The sequence below is a fragment of the Ornithorhynchus anatinus genome, chromosome X5 (assembly GCF_004115215.2).
Source record: "Ornithorhynchus anatinus isolate Pmale09 chromosome X5, mOrnAna1.pri.v4, whole genome shotgun sequence".
Taxonomy (NCBI): domain Eukaryota; kingdom Metazoa; phylum Chordata; class Mammalia; order Monotremata; family Ornithorhynchidae; genus Ornithorhynchus; species Ornithorhynchus anatinus.
Window position 1 is genome coordinate 15,149,075 of NC_041753.1, and position 20,558 is coordinate 15,169,632.

Genomic DNA, 20,558 nt, shown 5'->3' on the forward strand with positions numbered 1-20,558 from the left:
TATGTGGTCCTCACAGCCCCATTTGGCCATAGTTGTGTTTGGGACCCCCGCTTCCTTATCAGGAGCTGGCTTGGATGCAGTGTACTGCCGATACCCGCAATACCATTCAGTAATATGACTGGGCACTATGCCCCACCCCTACTAGAAAGTAGCATCTCTCAGTTCACCTGGGAGAGACACTACCCAGGGGCCCCTTCCTGTCCTTCTGGAACTGGGCAGGAAGAAGGAAAAATGGCAGACCTCCTTGCAGTCATTTAAAATCTTGGGAAGGTTGTCGCTGTTGTGACTGTTGGACTCTGGAACGGCCTGCTGGAGTGGTGAGTAACCTAAAATCTGTTCCTTTAACCCTAATTGAACCGTAACGCTTATTGAATTTGTTTTCTTATGTTGTTTTGCCATTTACATTATTTTAATATTCTTTTTTCTTCGGTCAGTCGGTCGTTAAACCCGCCTTCCCTTCCTCCCCTGCTCTTAGATTGTGGAGCCACCTGTGGGCCGGGTACTGTGTCTAAATGATCATGTATTGTTCACGTTATTAAATCATTACTAATTTCTCAAGTACACTCATTGTCGTAAGGGACCGAGGGCAGGCCGAGGGCAGGGTACGGAGCTGAGAGATGAGAAGGGCCTGAGCGGAAGGATCAGGGCGAAGGTGAGAAATGCCGAGGGGAACAGCCTAGAGACACGAGGAAAGCGGAAGGAAAAGTGAGGACCGCGGGGTGCTGAGGAGAAAGGCACAGAGACGAGAAAGAGGCGCAGGGTGCTGAGGCAGGCTGAGGGGCAAGTGCTGAGAAACCGAGGGGGGAGGTGGCGGCAGGGGTTGAGGGGCGGGATAGAGACCGTGAAGGGAAAGTGCCGGGGAGGAGGGGCTGAAGTAAACTGAGGGGCCAAGGCTGACTGGAGGAACTGAGGTAATGAAGGGAGGAGCTAAACCTGAGGGGCGGAGCCGGGGCCAACCACACGGCACAGAGACCAGAGGCTGAAGGGAAAGTGCCGAGGTAAACTAAGGGAAGGCTGCCGAGCTGAGAGACTGAGGGGTCGGTGCTGGGGTAGGCTGAGAGGACGGTGGGAGGAGAAGGAGCCGAGGGACGGTGAGGAACTGGGCAGAGATGAGAGGTGCCGAGGGGAACGGCACGGAAACAGGAGGGAAGCTGAAGGGAAAGTGAGTGGCGAGAGGCTGAGGTAGACTGAGGGGAAAGTGCTGAGAAGCTGAGGGGGAGGGACTGAGAAGCCTGAAGGGAAAGTGCTGGGAGGCGGGGGAGGGGAGGAGGCTAAGGCTGACTGGAGGAACTGAGATAAAACGAGGGGAGGGGCTAAGGCTGAGGTAAGTTGAGGAGAACGGCTCAGAGCCGAGAGAGAGGCTGAAGGGAAAGCGTTGAGGTAAATTGAGGAGAAAGGCACAGAGCCGAGGGGCCGAAGGGAGAGTGTTGAGGTAAACTGAGGGAGAGATACGCAGCTGAGGGGTTCTGACAGCCTGAGAGGGAGGTGCTGAGTAAACTGAGGGGAGAGTAGAGAAGTGAGAGGGTCTGAGAATCTGAGGGAACGGTACAGGGCTGAGAGTCTGAGGGGAAGGTGCTGAGGGAAGGGTATGGACGTGAGAGGGGCTCAGAGCCTGAGAAGAGGGTTGCTGAGGTAGACTGCGGGAAGGGTACGGAGGTGAAGGGGGCTGAGTCTGAGGGGAAGGTATAGAGTTGGCGGGGGGGGGGGGGCTCAGCCTGAGGAGAGGGTGCTGAGGTGAGGGGGGCTGTGTGTCTGAGGGGAAGGTACAGAGTGGGGGAGGGGCCTCAGCCTGAGGAGAGGGGGCTGAGGTAGGCTGAGGGGAGGGTACGGAGGTGAGGGGGGCTGAGTCTGAGGGGACGGTACAGAGTTGGGCGGGGGGGGGGGGGTTCAGCCTGAGGAGAGGGTGCTGAGGTAGGCTGAGGGAAGGGTACGGAGGTGAGGGGGGCTGAGTGTCTGAGGGGAAGGTACAGAGTGGGGGAGGGGCCTCAGCCTGAGGAGGGGGGCTGAGGTAGGCTGAGGGAAGGGTACGGAGGTGAGGGGGGCTGAGTGTCTGAGGGGAAGGTACAGAGTGGGGGAGGGGCCTCAGCCTGAGGAGAGAGGGCTGAGGTAGGCTATGGGGGGGGTACGGAGGTGAGGGGGGCTGTGTCTGAGGGGAAGGTACAGAGTGGGGGAAGGGCCTCAGCCTGAGGAGAGGGGGCTGAGGTAGGCTGAGGGGAGGGTACGGAGGTGAGGGGGGCTGTGTCTGAGGGGAAGGTATAGAGTGGGGGAAGGGCCTCAGCCTGAGGAGAGGGGGCTGAGGTAGGCTGAGGGGAGGGTACGGAGGTGAGGGGGGCTGTGTCTGAGGGGAAGGTATAGAGTGGGGGAAGGGCCTCAGCCTGAGGAGAGGGGGCTGAGGTAGGCTGAGGGGAGGGTACGGAGGTGAGGGGGGCTGTGTCTGAGGGGAAAGTACAGAGTGGGGGAAGGGCCTCAGCCTGAAGAGAGGGGGCTAAGGTAGGCCGAGGGGAGGGTACGGAGGTGAGGGGGGCTGAGTGTCTGAGGGGAAGGTACAGAGTGGGGGAAGGGCCTCAGCCTGAGGAGAGGGGGCTGAAGTAGGCTGAGGGGAGGGTACGGAGGTGAGGGGGGCTAAGTGTCTGAGGGGAAGGTACAGAGTTGGGGGGGGGGGGCTCAGCCTGAGGAGAGGGTGCTGAGGTAGGCTGAGGGAAGGGTACGGAGGTGAGGGGGGGCTGAGTGTCTGAGGGGAAGGTACAGAGTGGGGGAGGGGCCTCAGCCTGAGGAGAGGGTACGGAGGTGAGGGGGGCTGAGTGTCTGAGGGGAAGGTACAGAGTTGGGCGGGGTGGGGGGGGCTCAGCCTGAGGAGAGGGTGCTGAGGTAGGCTGAGGGAAGAGTACGGAGGTGAGGGGGGCTGAGTGTCTGAGGGGATGGTACAGAGTGGGGGAGGGGCCTCAGCCTGAGGAGAGGGTGCTGAGGTAGGCTGAGGGAAGGGTACGGAGGTGAGGGGGGCTGAGTCTGAGGGGAAGGTACAGAGTTGCGGGGGGGGCGGTGCTCAGCCTGAGGAGAGGGTGCTGAGGTAGGCTGAGGGAAGGGTACAGAGATGAGGGGGGCTCAGCCTGAAGGGAGAGGCCCAGGGAAACTGAAGGGGAACAAGGCAGAGATGAGAGAGGCTGAAGTAAACTGAAGGGAACAGCGCAGAGATGAGAGGCTAAGGGGAAGGGCACTGAGATAAGGGATTGTGGGGGGGGGGGGGGGGCATAGGCGGGAAAGGGCGGAAAAGGGATGAGGTGAGGTGCGGGCGTGAAGGAAAAGTCCTGGGGTGAGGGGCTGAGAAGCAATAGAGGTACAGAAAAGTTGATGAGAAAGTGTTGATGCACTCTGAGGAAAGAGAACAGAGAGACTGAGGAGAAGGGACCAGGTGGGTGGTTTGGGGGGAAGGCTTATGGGGGAGGGGCGAGAGAGAGACAGGCACATCAAGAGCCCCCAAATGAGCCTCCATTTTATCTCTCTCCTCACTTTCCTGTCGGGCTGACCCTTAGACCTCTTTCAGCCAGCCTACCTTTGATTAGTTTTGACCTGCCTTGCCTGAAGTACACCTGAATCTGTAAAGGTAAGGTAGACTGGTGCACCACCATTTTGATAGATTGTGGATTTCCAAAACATCGTGTTGCTACTCTTAGCATCTCTAAAAGTGAGAAGCCAAATTGAGCTGGCTCTGAAAGGCATTTAGATTTTTTTTTTTAAAGTATGAAGGGGAAAATCGTCACTAATGATGCCACTTGTTATGATTTCGACTTAACTATAGAGCTTTTCGTTTGCAATTGCTTCTCAGTAATGGAACTCAGAAAATAATCATGGCAAGCAATATGTACAAAAATTCCAATTTTTATGTCTGTGAAATATTTTTCGATTTTTATGTTTCCACTTTTGTGTTATAATCTCACTGTGAATTCTTGTGGAATAGAAAAATCAATTAGTTCACATATCAAATGAAATTAATATTTTGTATTGTGGTGTCATTGTAGAATCACCTTTATCCGATAGAGTGAAAGCATAAAATATAAAATATTTGGGGTGGGGAAGAATATGCAGTTGAATTTCATAATTTAAACAAATATATACTTCATTTAAAAAAAAATTTCGTTATTATTGTGAATATTTAATATTCATCATGTACAGTTTGCCAAGCCTAGACCAGATAATAGTTCTTCCCCTTAGAGTGTTCATACTGCAAGATTTCAGCTCCCAGATAGCTAGTAGATTAGTTTGAGCATGCAAATGGAAATTTCTTGATGATATTGTTTGTTCAAAGAGTGGCTCTACTGAGCTATTCCTGACACTCTTGCTCCTTGTTGCTAGGCCATGGACTATCATTATTCCATTCTCTTCCAACCTCAGTTAATACTCTGCCATCAAAGGTACCATTCAGTAAACGTAGTTTTACCTCAGATTCTGGCACCCTCTTTTCTCAAACATGGGCGCCAGGATCGATTAGGATCCTACTCCACCCTTTTGAAATCCTGTCTCTACTTGGATGATGGAAATCTAATTCCTTATGTCCCCATTGACTCAGTAATGTTTTCCAAGAGTGCAACTGCAATGCTATATGAAGTCTTCCTGAATCAAATTTGTTATATTTGCAGTATAGATTGCAGGCTTATAGTGTTTGCATCCAGTCCCCATGTGAGTATATCAGTTAGCTCATTTTAATGTCATTCTGTGTCAATAAATATAATTTTTAAAGCATATGATTTTTTCCACTGTTCAGCTCATAGCCAAAAGTATGTTATCACAACATGACAATTTATTTCTCAATTAAAGTAAAAAAAAAATGCAAGTGTTCTTTTAATGAACTTCTTCAGTTTATGAAGAAGTTAGGGTTTAGCTTTAGGCTATTTTGGTTTTTGTTTTCAATGTAAAAAAATATAATTGCATATGGTTCAGAAAATTACTTTATCTTTTCTTTTTTAATGACAAACAAGTTGGAGTGGAAATATGGTTGCTTAACATAGAAGACAATTAACACAGGGTATTTGGAATTACTCTTCTATGGAGTAATTTGGAATGATGATGAAGGGTAATCATTTTGCAGTTTGTATTATGTTTGACAATTTCAGTAAATTCACAAGTTCTGTCCTTCATATACCTCTTCAAATCTAAAATCGAGCAGTTAGTATGCTAGCGAATATCTTAGAGAGAAAGCTTTTTAGTCGTCCTTAGTGCTATTGAGAAATATCCTATTTGTCGCCCAATATGCAGTAGTTAAGCCTGGACTGTAGCTTAGGGATCTGAAGGTCCAAACTATCTGTAGGAAACTGGAAAGTCGGTTTCTGTTAAGCCAAAGGCAACGTTGTGATCATCGAGAAACAAATATCAGTTTAAGACCTGGAGGTTTGACACCACCACTTTGAAACTAGTTTCAAGAGGCTAACTCTACATCCTATTTCTAATTCCAGAATTCATCCATATTAGAGGTCTAAATGATTTCTTAAATGCTTACTATATGTCAAGCAGGTATTTAATTCCCATTTTACAGATCAGGAAATTGAGGTACAGAGAAGTTAAATGACTTTCCTAAACTCACACAGCAGGCAAGTGGTGAATCCGGGATTAGAACCCAGGTCTCAGGTCTTCTGACTCCGGTCACTACAAATGTGGCCTGGTCCAGTCATGTTGTTTCTCTTTGGTAAAGACTGTTGTGTAATCAGTACAATGTTGAGCATCCTTTAGCTGCTCGATAAATATTAATTAAATCTTAAGGAATAAATTCTAGGAGACAAACTGGGAACAGAGTATTAGCTCTGTATCACATGTCATATTTTCCAAGCCGCCCTTTAGCCATCTTTCCACCCCCTTTCTGCTTTTGCCTTTCTCCATTGTTGATAGATTAGGAAAGACTCCAAGTGATCAGTAAATGCCCCCTTTCCAACCTCCTCACCTCCTTTGTTGCTGCCGTTTTTATTCTCCATTTATCATGCCTGCTGCTCTGATAGCAAGATTATGGGGTCCTAAAAGCTCCATCTGGCAACCTGTTTAAAAAGCCACAAAATATGCATCCTATTAATGGGAGTTCTTTCTTTGAAGCAGTACATTTCAAAATGGTAATCCAAAACATTTTATTCCATGGAAATGCATATTTTTTCTATTTTACATTTGCTTAGAATCTTTTTTTTAAGAAGTTACAGGTATCCCAACTCTAGTTTAAAATGCCTTGAGGACAAAAGTTGAGAAAGTTGTTGGAATGTTAATATATTGTTAATGCAGATATAGAATTCCCATCATGATACTGCCCCATTAAAATCATTCTCTTTCAAAGTCTATTAATTGTATGGGAGCTTGTATTGATAAGTGTTCGTTCATAAATGATGTTATCTTATCAGTGTCAGAAGTTTTATGCTTAGTGGATTTCAACTGTCGGTTTTGCAGAGTGAAGATAGTCCAAGTCCCAAGAGACAGCGCCTTTCTCATTCAGTCTTTGATTGTACAGCAGCATCCCCAGCCCCATCCCCGCCTATGCGGCCTTGGGAGATGGCGACCAACAGGCAGCCACCTCCTGTTCGAACCAACCAAAATCACTTCTCAGGGGAGCAGTGCAATACACCTGCACGCAACAGAAGAAGGTGAGTGGATTTATTTAACAGTTGGTGGAGAAGATTTGTGGGGTGCTTTCTTTGTCTCTTAGTTGCTATTCGTTGCTTAAACCAAGCGTATCAAAGGCTGCTAACTTTTCCAAGCTAGAACCTCATAAAGTAAACTGTTAAACAAGAATGGTTTCATCTGTTCTTTCCCTTTTTCTTCAAGTAGTGGCAATGGGAAAAGAGTACGTAGCTGCAAGTCAGGAAGCCTGGGTTCTAGTCCTTGGCTGGCTCTGCCACTGACCTTCGTCATTTTGGGCCTGTCATTTTTATCTCTCTAGGCCTCAGTTTCCTATTCTGTTAAAAAATTAGTGAAGATACCGTTCACTTCCTTTGTCACAGAGTTGTTGTAAGGACAAAATGAAATATTTGATTTTTATTTCGGTTGTTGCTATTTCATTCTCATTCCATCCTTTTATCTTCCCATCTCCCAAATTGACAGTCCATTAGATAGCTCACCTATTCTAGTTCATTTATATTGTTGGGGTATCATATTGTGACACTCCAATATCCCTAATTTATTATTTTTGTAATGTGTATATTTAGATTAATGTGCATCTCCCCCTCTAGACTGTAAACTCCTTGTGGGCAGGGAACATGTCTCCTGCTGTATTGTACTCTCCCAAGCACTTAGTCAATGCTCTGGCCACAGTAAGTGTTCAGTGAATACCAGTGATTGATTGGGCAAACTTTTAAATGAAACATTTGGCAAAATTCAGTGCTTGTGGAAATAATGCTTATTTGATGTTAATTGACAGACCATCGACAATTTATTGCATGCTGGTATTAGAAAGCCTACCTAATAAAATACTGAGAGGTGTAATTTCTGCTAGAGCACAGTAGTTGTGTTCTTAAAGAACCTCAGGTTATGGGAAACTTTTGTTATAGTAGCTATTGATTTGGTGGGAATTAATACGTCATCACAGGCATTTTTGGATACAAATTCCTTTATTATTTCTATCACTAGGAAGGTGCTTTATACCTTTGCCCCTCATTGTTCATTTATGTATGCGATACTATAGAATCACAGAAATGGGAAGTGTAGTGGCATTGTGCCTTGACTGATCACGCACACAAGCACACAATTGTTTCTTCCTACACTAAATCTAACAATAATAATAATAATAATGTTGGTATTTGTTAAGTGCTTACTATGTGCAGAGCACTGTTCTAAGCGCTGGGGTAGATTCAGGGTAATCAGGTTGTCCCAGGTGAGGCTCATTTAATCCCCATTTTACAGATGAGGTAACTGAGGCACAGAGAAGTTGAGTGACTTGCCCACAGTCACACAGCTGACAGGTGGCAGAGCCAGGGTTCAAACCCATGACCTCTGACCCCCAAGCCCGGGCTCTTTCCACTGAGCCACACTGCTTCTACTTGTCAACATGTGGATTGTGTAATATCCGAAGCAAATTTGTGAGTTGTGGAGAACATTCCCTAATTGGCAGTTCTCCTATAATATGTGCTTTCATTAAACATTTTAAATCGAACACTCTTGGGGAATTAGGAAGCATTCTTTTGACAATGTGGGACTGTCTGAATAGAATGAAATGCAATTTACAAGAGTAAAAATTGTAATTGTTGTCGTATTTCTTAAGCACTTATGTGCCAGCCACTGTGCTAAGTGCTGGGGTAGATACAGTGCAATCAGTTTGGACACATTCCTTGTCCCACACAGGGTTTACAATCTAAGGTTGAGGAGGTTGGGGGGAGAATGGCTATTTAATCCCAGATTTACAGATGAGGAACACTGAGGCACAGAGAAATCAAGTGATTTGCCTGAGGTCACAGAACAGGTAAGTGGTGGAGCTGGGATTAGAACCCTGGTCTCCTGACTCCCAGTGCTGTACTCTTTCCACTGGACCGCTCTGCCCCATGCTGGGTACACATGTGTGGCTTCTGTCAAGGTGTATGTAACCCAGATGTTCTTAATTCAGGTTCTTCAAGAACATAATCTCTGCATCTTTGGAGAGGTGACTGCTTCCACTGTGTTAGCCAAATCATGTAATAAAATCACATGTTCTAACAGAAATGACTCTATTTTATAGAATTAAATGTTAAGGCAATACTTTTCTCCAATCCAGAGAATCCTATGTTCTCTTAAAGGTGTAGGTATAGGTCTCATCAGGTAGTTGCCTTCCAGGGTACCAGAGAGGATCGAAGAAAGATTTATGTTTAGGCATGTAAGGTAAGTGTGCATTCAGCAAGCAAAATCTTGATAATTACTCTGCCACCCTTTAAAGCCTTATTGAAGGCCCATCTCCTCCAAGAGGCTTCCCCTGACTAAACCTCCCTTTGCTCTTCTCCCACTCCCTTTAGCATCGCCCTGACTTGCTCCCTTTATTCATCCCCCATCCTGGCCCCACATATTGCATACATTCTATTATATGTATATATTACATGCATATCGGTAATATAGTTAGAGTAATGTCTGTCTCCCCTTCTAGACTGCAAGCTTGTAATGGGAAGGGAACGTGTCTGCCAATTCCAATATATTATACTCTCCCAAGCACTTAGAACAGTGTTCTGCATGCAGTAAGCACTCAAATACAATTGATTGATAATAACGGATTCCTCAGAGCCTGTCAAGTGGTTGTAGTTTAGATGTACTCGTCTCTATTACAGACACTTCAAACTCATTCCTGGGAATGAGCCACGTACTAGTGGGTCACACTTCAGAATGCGCTGATTACTGATAAAATTCTTTGGACAATGATTTGCAAATTGCTGCATTATTAAATAGAGCAAAAGGAAATTGGTGACTAGCATGATCTTTAGTAATGTCTTGCAGATGCGGTGTTGGTGGGTAAGGGTGATGATTCAAGATTGGGAGGGAGAAAAGGGCTGGAAAGGGAGGCAGTGGGGGCACACTTTGACGGCATGAACTTGGGCGGGTCGTTTGACATGGAAGATAGATCATGAATTCACACACACACTCTCTTACTCTCTCCCCCCCAGATACTCTTCCCTTTAGAGAGTTGGCTGGCAGTGCCCCTAATCCATTTCTGTCAGCAGTCTGGCTTCTTGCTTCAGGTGAAAGGACTGCTGCCAATGATTGCTCTCTGGGACCGAGACTGTATGTGTAAAGCAGCTTCCTCCCCAAGACTTGAGGAGCAAACCCTAGCAGTAGCTCCTTCAGCCCAGGATAGAAGCACAGAGTCCAACTGCCAACAGAAGGGGAGGGATTCCTTCATCTGCATCTCTCCTCCTGCTTCCCTGCTGGGCCCTAGATACCCCAACAATAAGTCCCAGGTTTGACATGTCTGTTGTAGATGCATTCCACTGCCCTTGCTCACTTGGAAATTCACCTGATACTTTTCCCACTCTGTCAACTTGGAGCTATTCCACAGTTCATCTTCAGCAACTTGGCATTTCATCACTTAGAAAAATTTAGGTGATCCATACTCATCACATATGATGGCTTTCTTTTATCCCCGGAGAGCCAAGTGTTATAAAGCCCAGAAGGTAGAGGAAAGGAAGTTGGTAGTGACAAGAAGAGATTTCAGTATTTCATGGAGTCCTGCATGTGTGTGTAGGGAAGCATTCTTGCCTGTGGTCTTTTTTTTAATCCATGATCTGTATCTTCTCTTGGGTTAGCTGTATCTCATGGAGGACTAAAAGGATTTTTAGTCCTTAGTTCTTTTTTGTTGTAAGGGGATCGGGACTATTAATCCATGTATTTATTTATAAGGTGTAGTTTCTTACCTGTAAGTTAACCCTCAACCCTCAGAAATTTTTGGTATCTAAATTAATCACTAATATTTATTGAGTGTCTATTATGTACAAAGCACTGTATTAAGCACTAGGGAGGGTACAATAGAGGTAGGAAGCATGGACCCTGCCCTCATAGAGGTTACAGTCTAGTGGTGGGAGGCAGACAGACATCATTTACCAAAAGTGAGAGCAGCAGGAAGAACGAGGATGTTACATCTAGTAGCGGGGTTATGTCAGATGAAATGTGCCCAGTTCTTATATAATACAGTGATAACATTATTCAACCATCCTCTGCAGAATTAACATAAGGGTTACGGGGAAAAGCTTTATGATGAAAGCACATATATGATAACATTTATTTTAAAAACTGACAGATTACATTTGGAATTTTAGTAAATGCCATATTGTGGAACAAAGAGGTATAGGTGAAAGGACCTTAGGGCCCGAATATTGAAGGATCAGTGGCTACCTTGCCAGATGTAGACCACGAAGCAATGTGGCTAGTGGAAAGACCAGGGCCCTGGGAGTCGGGAGACCTGGGTTCTAATCCCATCTCTGCCACTTGCCTGCTCTGTCACCTTGGGCAAGGACCTTTTCTGTGCCCTAGTTTCCTCATCTGTAAAATGGGGTTGAAATACATGTTCTTCCTTCCCCTTAGATTGTGAGCCCCATGTGGGACAGAGACTGTTTGATCTGCTTATGTTATATCTACCCTAGCGCTTATAGCGTTTGGTGCATAATAAGCGCTTAACAAATACCACAATTATAAACCAATGAAAACATTTGTTAGGTGTTAGTGGCAGGCTATTGGGTTAACATGAGCTTGGAAGAATTGGTGTAAATGGGATCAGGGAAGTAGACCTACTGAGTTTTGGGAAAAGCAAGCGGAAAAAGAGGATGGGGATAGAAGGGAGAAAAAAACCTAAGGCTATAAAGAGGAAAAGAAAACACAGGTTTTAGAGATGATTTCCCATTGTATTTTCTTTGCTTCTCTCTGTTTCCTTGTTGTAGGTTTTTATTTTTTTAAAGAGGAAAAACAAAAATAAGCCCCAAAAAACCCCAGTAAAGGATAACAGAAAATGGGGAGTTGGGTGGAAAAAGCCAAGGCCAGAAAGAACAAGAGTAGTAAAATTGGCACTAGGGTGGAAAACTGGCAGCCCTATTTGTAATATACACCCTACATATAATGCATAACTTTAATTTTTCCCTTGAACAAATCCATTATAGTGGACCTTAAGTTCAGGTGCAAAGTTTTTGAAGGCAAGGACCATGTCCTTATCTTTCGTTCACTTCTTTCAGCCATTAGTACAATGTTTGCATTAAGGATGCTCAGTTCTGCCAGAACACGTGTTTTCACTATGCATTTTGGCTAGAATGCAAAGGCAGAATTAAGGAACACCTCTTGCAACAGAGAGACTGTGTGTGTGTTGGGGGAGGGGTACTGTGGGAAAAAAACAATTGTATGATTGCGCCCTGTCAGACACAGGGTAAGAACTCCAGTGTAAGTTTGCCTTAATGTGGGATTCTGCAAAAATATAGCCCCTCTTCTCATATAGGAGAGTTGGGTATAGATTTTTAGTAAATCATGTAGATGATCATTCTTTACCAGTCAGTCTTACTAGAATCATAGCTTTCTTCACCTTCCTAGAATATTTAGTGGGAAGAATCATGAAGTAATCAGGCTAAAAAAAGCCTTTAAGAGGACATTTAGTTCATTCTACCTTCATGCTGGACTGATTTCGCCAATTCAATCATTATAGACAAGGGAGTTAGTTCCGTTTCTAATGATATCTATAAAAGGGGGATCTGACCTCCTTTAGCAATCTGTTGCAATACCGAACAGCCCACACTCTTTTTGTGTTTTTCCATTTAGTTAGCCAGCCTGTTTTCCTGGAATCACCTCTCTTCTGGCACATACATATTACCCATTACTCTCTCTCTCTCTCTCTCTCTGGGTGGAGGGGAGATCTCCTTGAAGATTTTTGGCCTCCATGGCCCCTTATCCCTCTTATTTTTTCCATGCTGGCATATTCATGCTTCTAGTGTCATTATCTATTTTTATGGTCTGGGGAAAATAACCCAGATCTTCAGAAATGACTAGAAGCAAGGCTGGTTCTGAGGACCATCAGAATAGACTGCAGAGGTTTTAGGTCACATGCAATCTGTGGGTTAGGGGTAGATCCATATTGGTCTAGAACATTTTCTGGTTTCAGCCTGATTTCCAGGAGGGTGAGTGGGACTCTTACAGAGGCATATGAATGCATTGCTGCTTGGAGCACTAATACTAGTAATTCTGGTATTTAAGTGCTTACTTTGTGCCAAGCACTGTACTGAGTGCTGGAGTAGATATAAGATAATCAGGGTGGACACAGTCCCTGTCCCACATAGGGCTTCCAGTCTACATAGGAGGGAGAGCTAATCCCCATTTTACAGATGAGGAAACTGAAGCATGCACACATGTATACACACACAAGATACGTAAATGTCTCTCAGTTGATGGGAACCATATCATTTTCTCATTCATCCTCTGGTCAGAGAAGGTCCAACAAGGGGGTGTTGGTTTCCTGCCTGAATCTGACCCTTTTTTTGACGGTCTTGCCCATATAGCATGGGAGTCTGAAGACTCCATTCTGCTGCTTGTGACATGGACACCTTCTCTGTTCTTACTGTTTCTGGCTTCAGGACACCATTCTCTTCCTTGTTCTTCTGCCGCCTCTTTGACTGTTAAAGCTGAGTAAAAAGACCGAAACGAAGACCGTAGAGCAAAAAGCCTGTTTTTATTTCTAATCACCGTAGGCCCCTCATTTAGGCAGTCACCATGGACACTGGCATCCCAATTATCAAACCGTCTCTCTTTTCCCGTTACCCTATATAACATGGACGCACATGCTCTTAACCCTTTACCTTTCCCTATTGTCACCCGCATCGTCCTGCTTCTCCATTCCCATTGACCCCACCCTTATTGACTTGTCTCCTTGGCAACGGCCCCATTGTATGTTCAGATCCTATTTGAATGCTGTATCATCTCCTCTAATTGGGGTAAGTAGGTACCATACTCTCCTGGTTCTCGCTTCTCTTCGATAGAGTTGAGTAGAAAGACATTAGAGCCAAAGGCCAAATAGAGCGAGAAACATCTTTTATTTTCTAATCACTGTAGGCCCATCATTTATTATCAGACAGTTGCCATGGCTGCTGGCACATCAATTATCAAGCCATCCTTCCCTTCCCCTTTCACCCTATATAGCGTGGATACATATGCTCTCAACCCTTTGCCTTTCCCCATCACCTCACCCAAACCCTATCTCTTCTCCACTCTCGTAAGCCCCACCACCCCCCTTGTCTCTAGGGCAACAACCCCATCGTGTACCGGCACAGTCCACTCGAGCTCCACTATTAGTAGTAATAGTTTCCCATCCTGGTGCATGTTCTGATAGCCTCTCTTCTAAGGTAAGCTACCTTTTTCATCACCTCTCCTACACTATCTCCTTCCAAGTGGTTATCTTTGTCCTTCTAACCACTAGTCTTGAATTATTTTACTCATTATGCCTCCTTCAGGCATTAAAATTCCTGCCAACTGGATTTCCTTGGTTGTTAGCCACACTAGGTATCCTTTCTTCTTTCAGCCCAGCACTGACCATTCCTTATGTGACCCTTTTCTTACTTCTTCTTCTCCTTCCTCTGTCCCCTACTCTCCACTATTAATTGTGCTAGTCTCAGTTCTAAAGGCTTTTGAAGACAAATTCTCTGCCCACCACATGCCCCACCCCCCAACACTCCTGTAGGGGATAGTTCACTTCAGAACAATTCATTTAAAAAAAAATGTATGAAGAGGCTGGAGTAATTCCACATCATCTAATTGAAATGAGCTCCAGGCAGTTAAGCACACCTCAAAATAGGTTGCTAAAGTAACTGATTTTACACCGTTGAAGTTTTGATACATTTTAATGGGTTTAAAATCATTATAGCCACTTTCTTGTTTAATGTGTTACAGTCCTCCTAGACGCCAGAGAGGTAGACGAGACCGCGTGTCTCGACAAAATACAATGAATCAAGATGAAAATTACCACCATCTCCCTTTTGGACAACAACAAGCAATAGAGGAGCCTCGAGCTTTCCATCCTCCGAATGTATCTCCTTGTATGCTGCACCCAGCTGCTCATCCGCCACAGCAGAATTCAATGATGGTTGACATACACGAGCAGGTAGGAGATTTAAATGGGTTGAGAAGACTTAAAGAACCAAAAATGTTTCTGCCCAAACTGACCTGTAATTTATAATTTTAGAAAAAGGGATGTGAATTTAACTGAAGTTCTCTCTGTTAAGAAGTGATATTTAGTGATTTAAAAGTAATAGGAAAATGTTGGTCTCTTTTTACTCTAGATCCACCAGGGGCCAGCCCCTGTCTCATACACAGTTACTACAGTGGCACCGCATGGGATTCCACTTTGCACTGGCCAACATATTCCAGCTTGCAGTGCACATCACGTCCCAGGATGTTCCGTGGTTTTCAGTGGGCAGCCCATTCCTGTCTGTAGTGTGCCTCCTCCGGTAAGTAGACTTCCCTTACCTACGGTTTAGTATTAATTTTGGAAATGTGCACAGATAGACTTTTGACAAGCCACCTGTGTTCCAAAAGATTTTAGGTTGGTCTCCATTCAGTTTCTCCACATGCATTCATAAAAAGACAGCTCAGAAGAAGAGGGCAGTGTGTTGGTGAAGTCATGAGATACACAGACTATAGATTGTCAGGAATTTAGAAAGCATCGTCAGTGGTATATGAGCACTTACGGTGTGCAGAGCAGTGTACTGAGCACCGGGAGAGGACAGTATAGTAAAGAGACACGATCTCTGCCCTCGAGGATCTTAGAATCTGCCTGGGGAAATGTCCCTTTCTGTCATCAAGATTCAAAATGACAGTGCCTTTTCCTGGAGCGTACATGTCAGAATTTCTCACAGTCAAGAGTAACCTAACTGATAATACAAGAGATGTTTGAAACACTAAAATGTCGAGTAGTATCTCGGATTTCTCTCGTCGGTTTTATTTCTTTATTAATATAGATCATTGTCAGGGTTTCAGAAGTGGGTGTGTCTTTGACAGTGATATGTTGAACTCTGTGTGCCCCACAAAAATTAGACCCAGAGGTTAATGAGCATTTTTTCTGTTTCAGATGATTCAGGCGTGTTCCGTTCAACACTTGCCGGTGCCGTATGCTGCATTTCCTCCTATTATTCCCAGTGAACCATTTCTTTACCATCCACCTCATGTTCCACATCATCATCATGCCCATTTGCCACCACCAGGGCAGTTTGTCCCGTTTCAAGCACAGCAGTCAAGATCGGTATGTACCTCTATTTTTCTTACTGTAAATATCCTAGAACAGTTACTCCCAAGAGAGCAAACGAACCTGCTATCCTTTAGCTGCAACACCCATGTTTTTAACATTCATAGCAAATAATATCATTTTGGGTGCTTGAAAAATGTTCCTCAGGCATTTATTGTGATTCACAAAGAATCGTTCCTAGCGTTTATTAGAATTTCCTGATCATTTTAACTGTGGCTTTAATTGGAAAGAATGTGTATTCTTAATTTTAAATGATTTTGGTCAGTCATGGGTACTTGAGCACTTACTGTGTGCAGAGCACCATACTGTTATTTCATGTATTTTTCTCAGTTAATCTTGAGAGAGCAGTCATTTTATCCAGGAGTTACAACCTACTTCTCCACCAAACCTTTTATCCTAGTATTGATCAGCACCAGAGTTTCATCTTCTTCCATTTTCATTTCCTCCCACCCATTGTGTAGTAGAGGTCCTAAGGAGCAGTGAAATTTCAAAAAGCAAGAAAATAGAGGGAGAGGGAAAGTCAAAAATGTGTGTAATCCTGAAATGAAATCATTAGTCATAAATAATTGAGATCTGAATGGATATTACTCCTTTATAAACTCTTAACCCAAGAAGAATAATGCAGTCTTACTTTCTGTGGCTTATTTTCCTCGGAGACAGTGGCTGTGGCCACTGGGCTCTTTTAAGACAGGATTGAAGAAATAGAGAATGGCCAGTTTGGAGATCCCATCAATATTTTGCTACTTATTAAGGATTATGGTTCTTCAGAGCATGCATTTGACCACAGCAAGCACAGGGCAGCTGTGTCCATGACTCTGTTCTTGAACCCAAAGTTTGGGCACAAGGCCAGTGACACACCTGAGCCCCATGCCTGAACAAAGGCATGGCTTCCTTTGCCACTAGTAGAACACCAAGAATGAAAAGGGAGCCCCTCAGACCACAGGCCACTGGTTGTTAAAATGAACATATCATTAATGGTAGTGACAGTTATAGTTATCGCTGCCAAATAGCGGGAATCACTCCGATCCAGTTTGACATAGATACCTCAATCTACTGTTCACACATACTTAAATTTAAGGAATGCCTTTTTTTTTTTTAATAAAATACCCTTCCATTGAGATGGGCGAGGAAAAGAAATATTCAAAGAGTGCACTGTTATCGGAGTCTCATGAAATATACTTTTTCTCCACACGGGAAAAGGTTTTTATGTAAGAAAGACACTTTTGGACTAAACGGATGGTTAAAAGATAGTAGAAATGTGCTCATTTTGAAAGGTATGAAACAGCTACATTTGTAACCAATTCACTTTATTTTAATTACGAGGATTTGGTTTATCACAATATCAGCATTTGAGATTTAGCCAAAGATTTGCAAGCCTCCTAGTTCTTAGGTTTGTGTTCATGCAAAGATATCAATATTCTCCACTACTCCATGAATTGTGGTCCTACATTATAAAAGATATTAGTTGATTGCCAAAGCAATTTTCAACTATCATATATACTGTATTTATTCACGTATTTGCCTCCAATACAAAATTCCCCTTCCCCAAAAATTTTGAAGGAAATAAAATATTTTTTGTAAGTAGCAATAGCACAAGCCAGATTATTGAGAAAGGTACAGAACTGAACAGTGAAGGTGTTTGTTGGTTTTTGGATTTTTGTGTGTTTTTTTTAGGGGATTTGGGCTTTTTTTTTTTTTTTTTTAATGTGGGTGCACTGGGATAGGAGGACGAGATGGTGGGGTGGCAATTGCCATAATTCACTGAGTGTCTATTGTATGCAGCACATATCAATCAATTGTATTTGAGTGCTTGCTGTGTGCCGAGCACTGTACTAAACGCTTGGGAGAGTGCAATATTAACAGAGTTGGTAGACGTATTCCCTGCCCATAATGCCCATCACATTCTACCTCTCTCTTCCTTCTTCCTTCTTTTCCTCTTCCTCCTTTCTGTTCTTTTATTTCTCTTACTCTCCTTATTGCTAGACTTAATTCCCTACATAATAACGCCTCTTCCGTTGTGGGGTTGCAAAAATAAATAAAAGTGGGGCAGGTACGTGACAATATAGTAGTGGCCCTATTATTTTTCTCTCTCAAGCCTGAAGAAAAGTATAGATTATTCTGATGAGCAATGAGATACCTAGTGATGAAATTTACCACTTACAAATACAAATAACGGAAAATATCCAGCAATATTTGTTGGTTGTGATGTGGATTTTCAGTCTAGCATAAGTTTAGTAAAAGGCAGGAGAGTTACTGTGTGGTCTGCGTTTTCTAAGCAGGGTCATTTATGCATTCTGACTTAGTGTTAAAGTCAGCAACCTCTTTATCACAAGGTGGGGCAGGGGAATGGGATGGTGTCTGCACTGATTTTGCAGAGAAAAGATGATGCTTGAATGTGTGAATTAAGGGAGAGATGATAAATCCCGTTTTTGCCCGCTTCAGCCGCTGCAGAGAATAGAGAATGAGGTCGAACTGTTGGGAGAACACCTTCCTGTAGGAGGCTTTACCTACACGCCACCAGCCCATCCGCCAACTTTACCGCCAGCGGCTCCTTTGCAGTTCATCACACATGATCCTTTGCACCCGGAGGTGTCCTTTGGAGTAGTAAGTATTACTTTCAGCGTTCACTTCATTCGTACTGTATTTTCTTTCATAGTAATTACTATTCACCAGAGTTATTTTCTAGAAATGATCAACAGGAGTATTTGGTTAAATTTAACCGTTCTACATCATTTCCTCTATTTTAACCTGTCCAATTTGAGCCGTCATTCGAATAAATCTGGGAAAATGCAGTTTAAAATATCTTTCCTTACTGGCAGGTTTCTCTGATCGTGTCTCAATCATGCCTTTTTATTCAGTCCATCAATAATCAATCAATGGTGTTTATGGAGCGCTTGCCATGTACAGAGGAGAGTACAATACAACAGAGTTGTTAGGCACGTACCCTGTCCAGAAGGAGCTTACAGTCTAGAGAGCTTACAGTCTTTGTTCATAATAGTTGGGGCAGAATTCTGGTAAGCTTGCCATTAATTGTTAGAGGAAATGTCACTTCTGCTGATGAAGTTTATCTCTTCTGCTTTGGATCCTGTCACCTCCCATCTAATGAAAACTTTCTCCTTGGTAATTTCAGTGACATCTCTGACTTTGCCCTCTACCCCCCTCTTCTTGTTTTCCCTATTTAATTGGCCCAAGTATCCCAAATTATGCAAAGGCCACAGTTTGATTTCATTCTCCTTTTGAACTGCATTCTTGTGTCTCATCTCCAGTTCATTGCTAAACTCCTTGAATATGCCATTTCCATCCTCATCTTGCTCTGAAACTGCTCTCACTAAAGTCACCAATAACTTTTTTGTTCATACCAATGCCCTCTTCTTTGTTATCCATCTGCAACCCTCTGCTACTTTGGATAATCCTCTTTGACTTTGCCTTCGCCTTCAGCAACATAGAAGTCAAATTCTTAATTCTTCTCAAATCCCTCTGACTACTCCAGAGCTATCATATTAAGGCTTCCCCCTCCCCGAACAATAATCTCATTATGGGCAGGGAACATATCTGTTAATTCTGTTGTATCGTACTCTCCAAAGTGCTGAGTACAGTGCTCTGCACCTGGTAAGTGTTCAAAATATTTGATTGACTGTCTCCATTGCTGGTTCCTCTCCTTTGCTCTCTCATTAATTGTGGGTTTCCCATAAAGCTCAGACTTGAGTCCACTCCTCTTCTGTTTCCTCCTTTGAGTAACCAGTTTTTTTCCCATTATTTAAAAATCACTCCCAAATCTGCATATCCATCCCAGACTTACTATTAGTATGGTATTTGTTAAGCACTTACTTATGTGTCAAGCACTGTTCTAAACCCTGGGGTAAATTCAGGGTAATCAGATGGGGGACAGTCTCTGTCCCACATGGGTCTTCCAGTCTAAATAGGAGAGAGTAGGATTTAATTCCCACTTTACAGATGAGGATACTGAGGCACAAGAGAAGTTAAGTCCCAAGATCACACAGCAGGCAAGTGGCAGAGCCAGAATTAGAACCCAGGTCCTCTGACTCAGGCCCGTGTTCTTTCTGTTAGGCAACGCAGCTTCCATGCTTGAGAGTCGCAGGCAGGTTTTGATTTGCTAATAAATTATAGATGCCTTTGGCCATTTAGTTTTAAGTGATTTCATTATGCAACCAAGCAAATTGGAATATTAAGGAAAATATTAAATAAATTGTTTTGGACCAATTAGTTCAGGCATGACTAGTTTTGAGGGATAAAACAGTGAAATGACTAAGGACATTATTTTGAGTGTCTTGCTGCTGTTTTCTAAATTGTGCCTAGAGTAGTGAAAGTGTACTAGATTTACACTAGTATTTTGGGGAAAAAAAACAAAACCACTTCCATGTGCAAATTCAGACCTACATACAGATTGAAGATCAATAAACTATTTTTAAAAATTTGTTTTATCGAGAAATTCAACACTGAATTCCTTATATCCAGGTAAGGAGCAATTGCATCTCAAGAAACCAGTGAACCATTGCAACTTGGAGGCACAAGGACACTTCCTTTTTTCTTCCCCCCCCCCCCCGGGGTTGCCAAGAGAGATCCACACACTTCCCAAACTTCCTTTCTGAGGGGAATACTGAAGAATCCCAGTCACAATCCCCAATCAATCAATTCAGTTGTATTTTTTGACTGCTTACTGTGTGTAGAGCACTGTACTAGGTCTGTGTGGAACTTCCCATGTAGCAACTTCAGTCAGAGTGCATGATTCCTGTTCCCAAACAGATTCCCTTGGAATTGTGAGGATTCCTCACTACTTCAGAAGGGTTGTAGGATTAAGAAGGGGGATTTTAATGCCCCTTGCATTTGGAGAAGGAGCAGCAAAGACTAGTTTTTA

At 43.7% G+C, this 20,558-nt stretch overlaps 1 protein-coding gene across 6 annotated transcripts in view; it reads left to right on the forward strand.

The window, feature by feature from the left end:
- RNF38 (ring finger protein 38) overlaps window positions 1-20,558 on the forward strand; it is a 76,645-nt gene that overhangs the window by 41,419 nt on the left and 14,668 nt on the right. For 2 of the 6 annotated variants that reach the window (XM_029056199.2, XM_029056202.2), the window contains exons 1-6: window positions 168-317; window positions 6,418-6,611; window positions 14,332-14,542; window positions 14,721-14,888; window positions 15,509-15,679; window positions 18,125-18,286. In XM_029056199.2, coding sequence (XP_028912032.1) covers window positions 6,505-6,611; window positions 14,332-14,542; window positions 14,721-14,888; window positions 15,509-15,679; window positions 18,125-18,286 — 819 coding nt within the window. In that variant the 5' untranslated portion in view covers window positions 168-317; window positions 6,418-6,504. Of the gene's footprint in view, window positions 1-167; window positions 318-3,512; window positions 3,602-6,417; window positions 6,612-14,331; window positions 14,543-14,720; window positions 14,889-15,508; window positions 15,680-18,124; window positions 18,287-20,558 lie in introns of those variants that run through there. The other 4 variants (XM_007661882.4, XM_039910894.1, XM_029056200.2 and 1 more) reach the window with 2 other exon arrangements.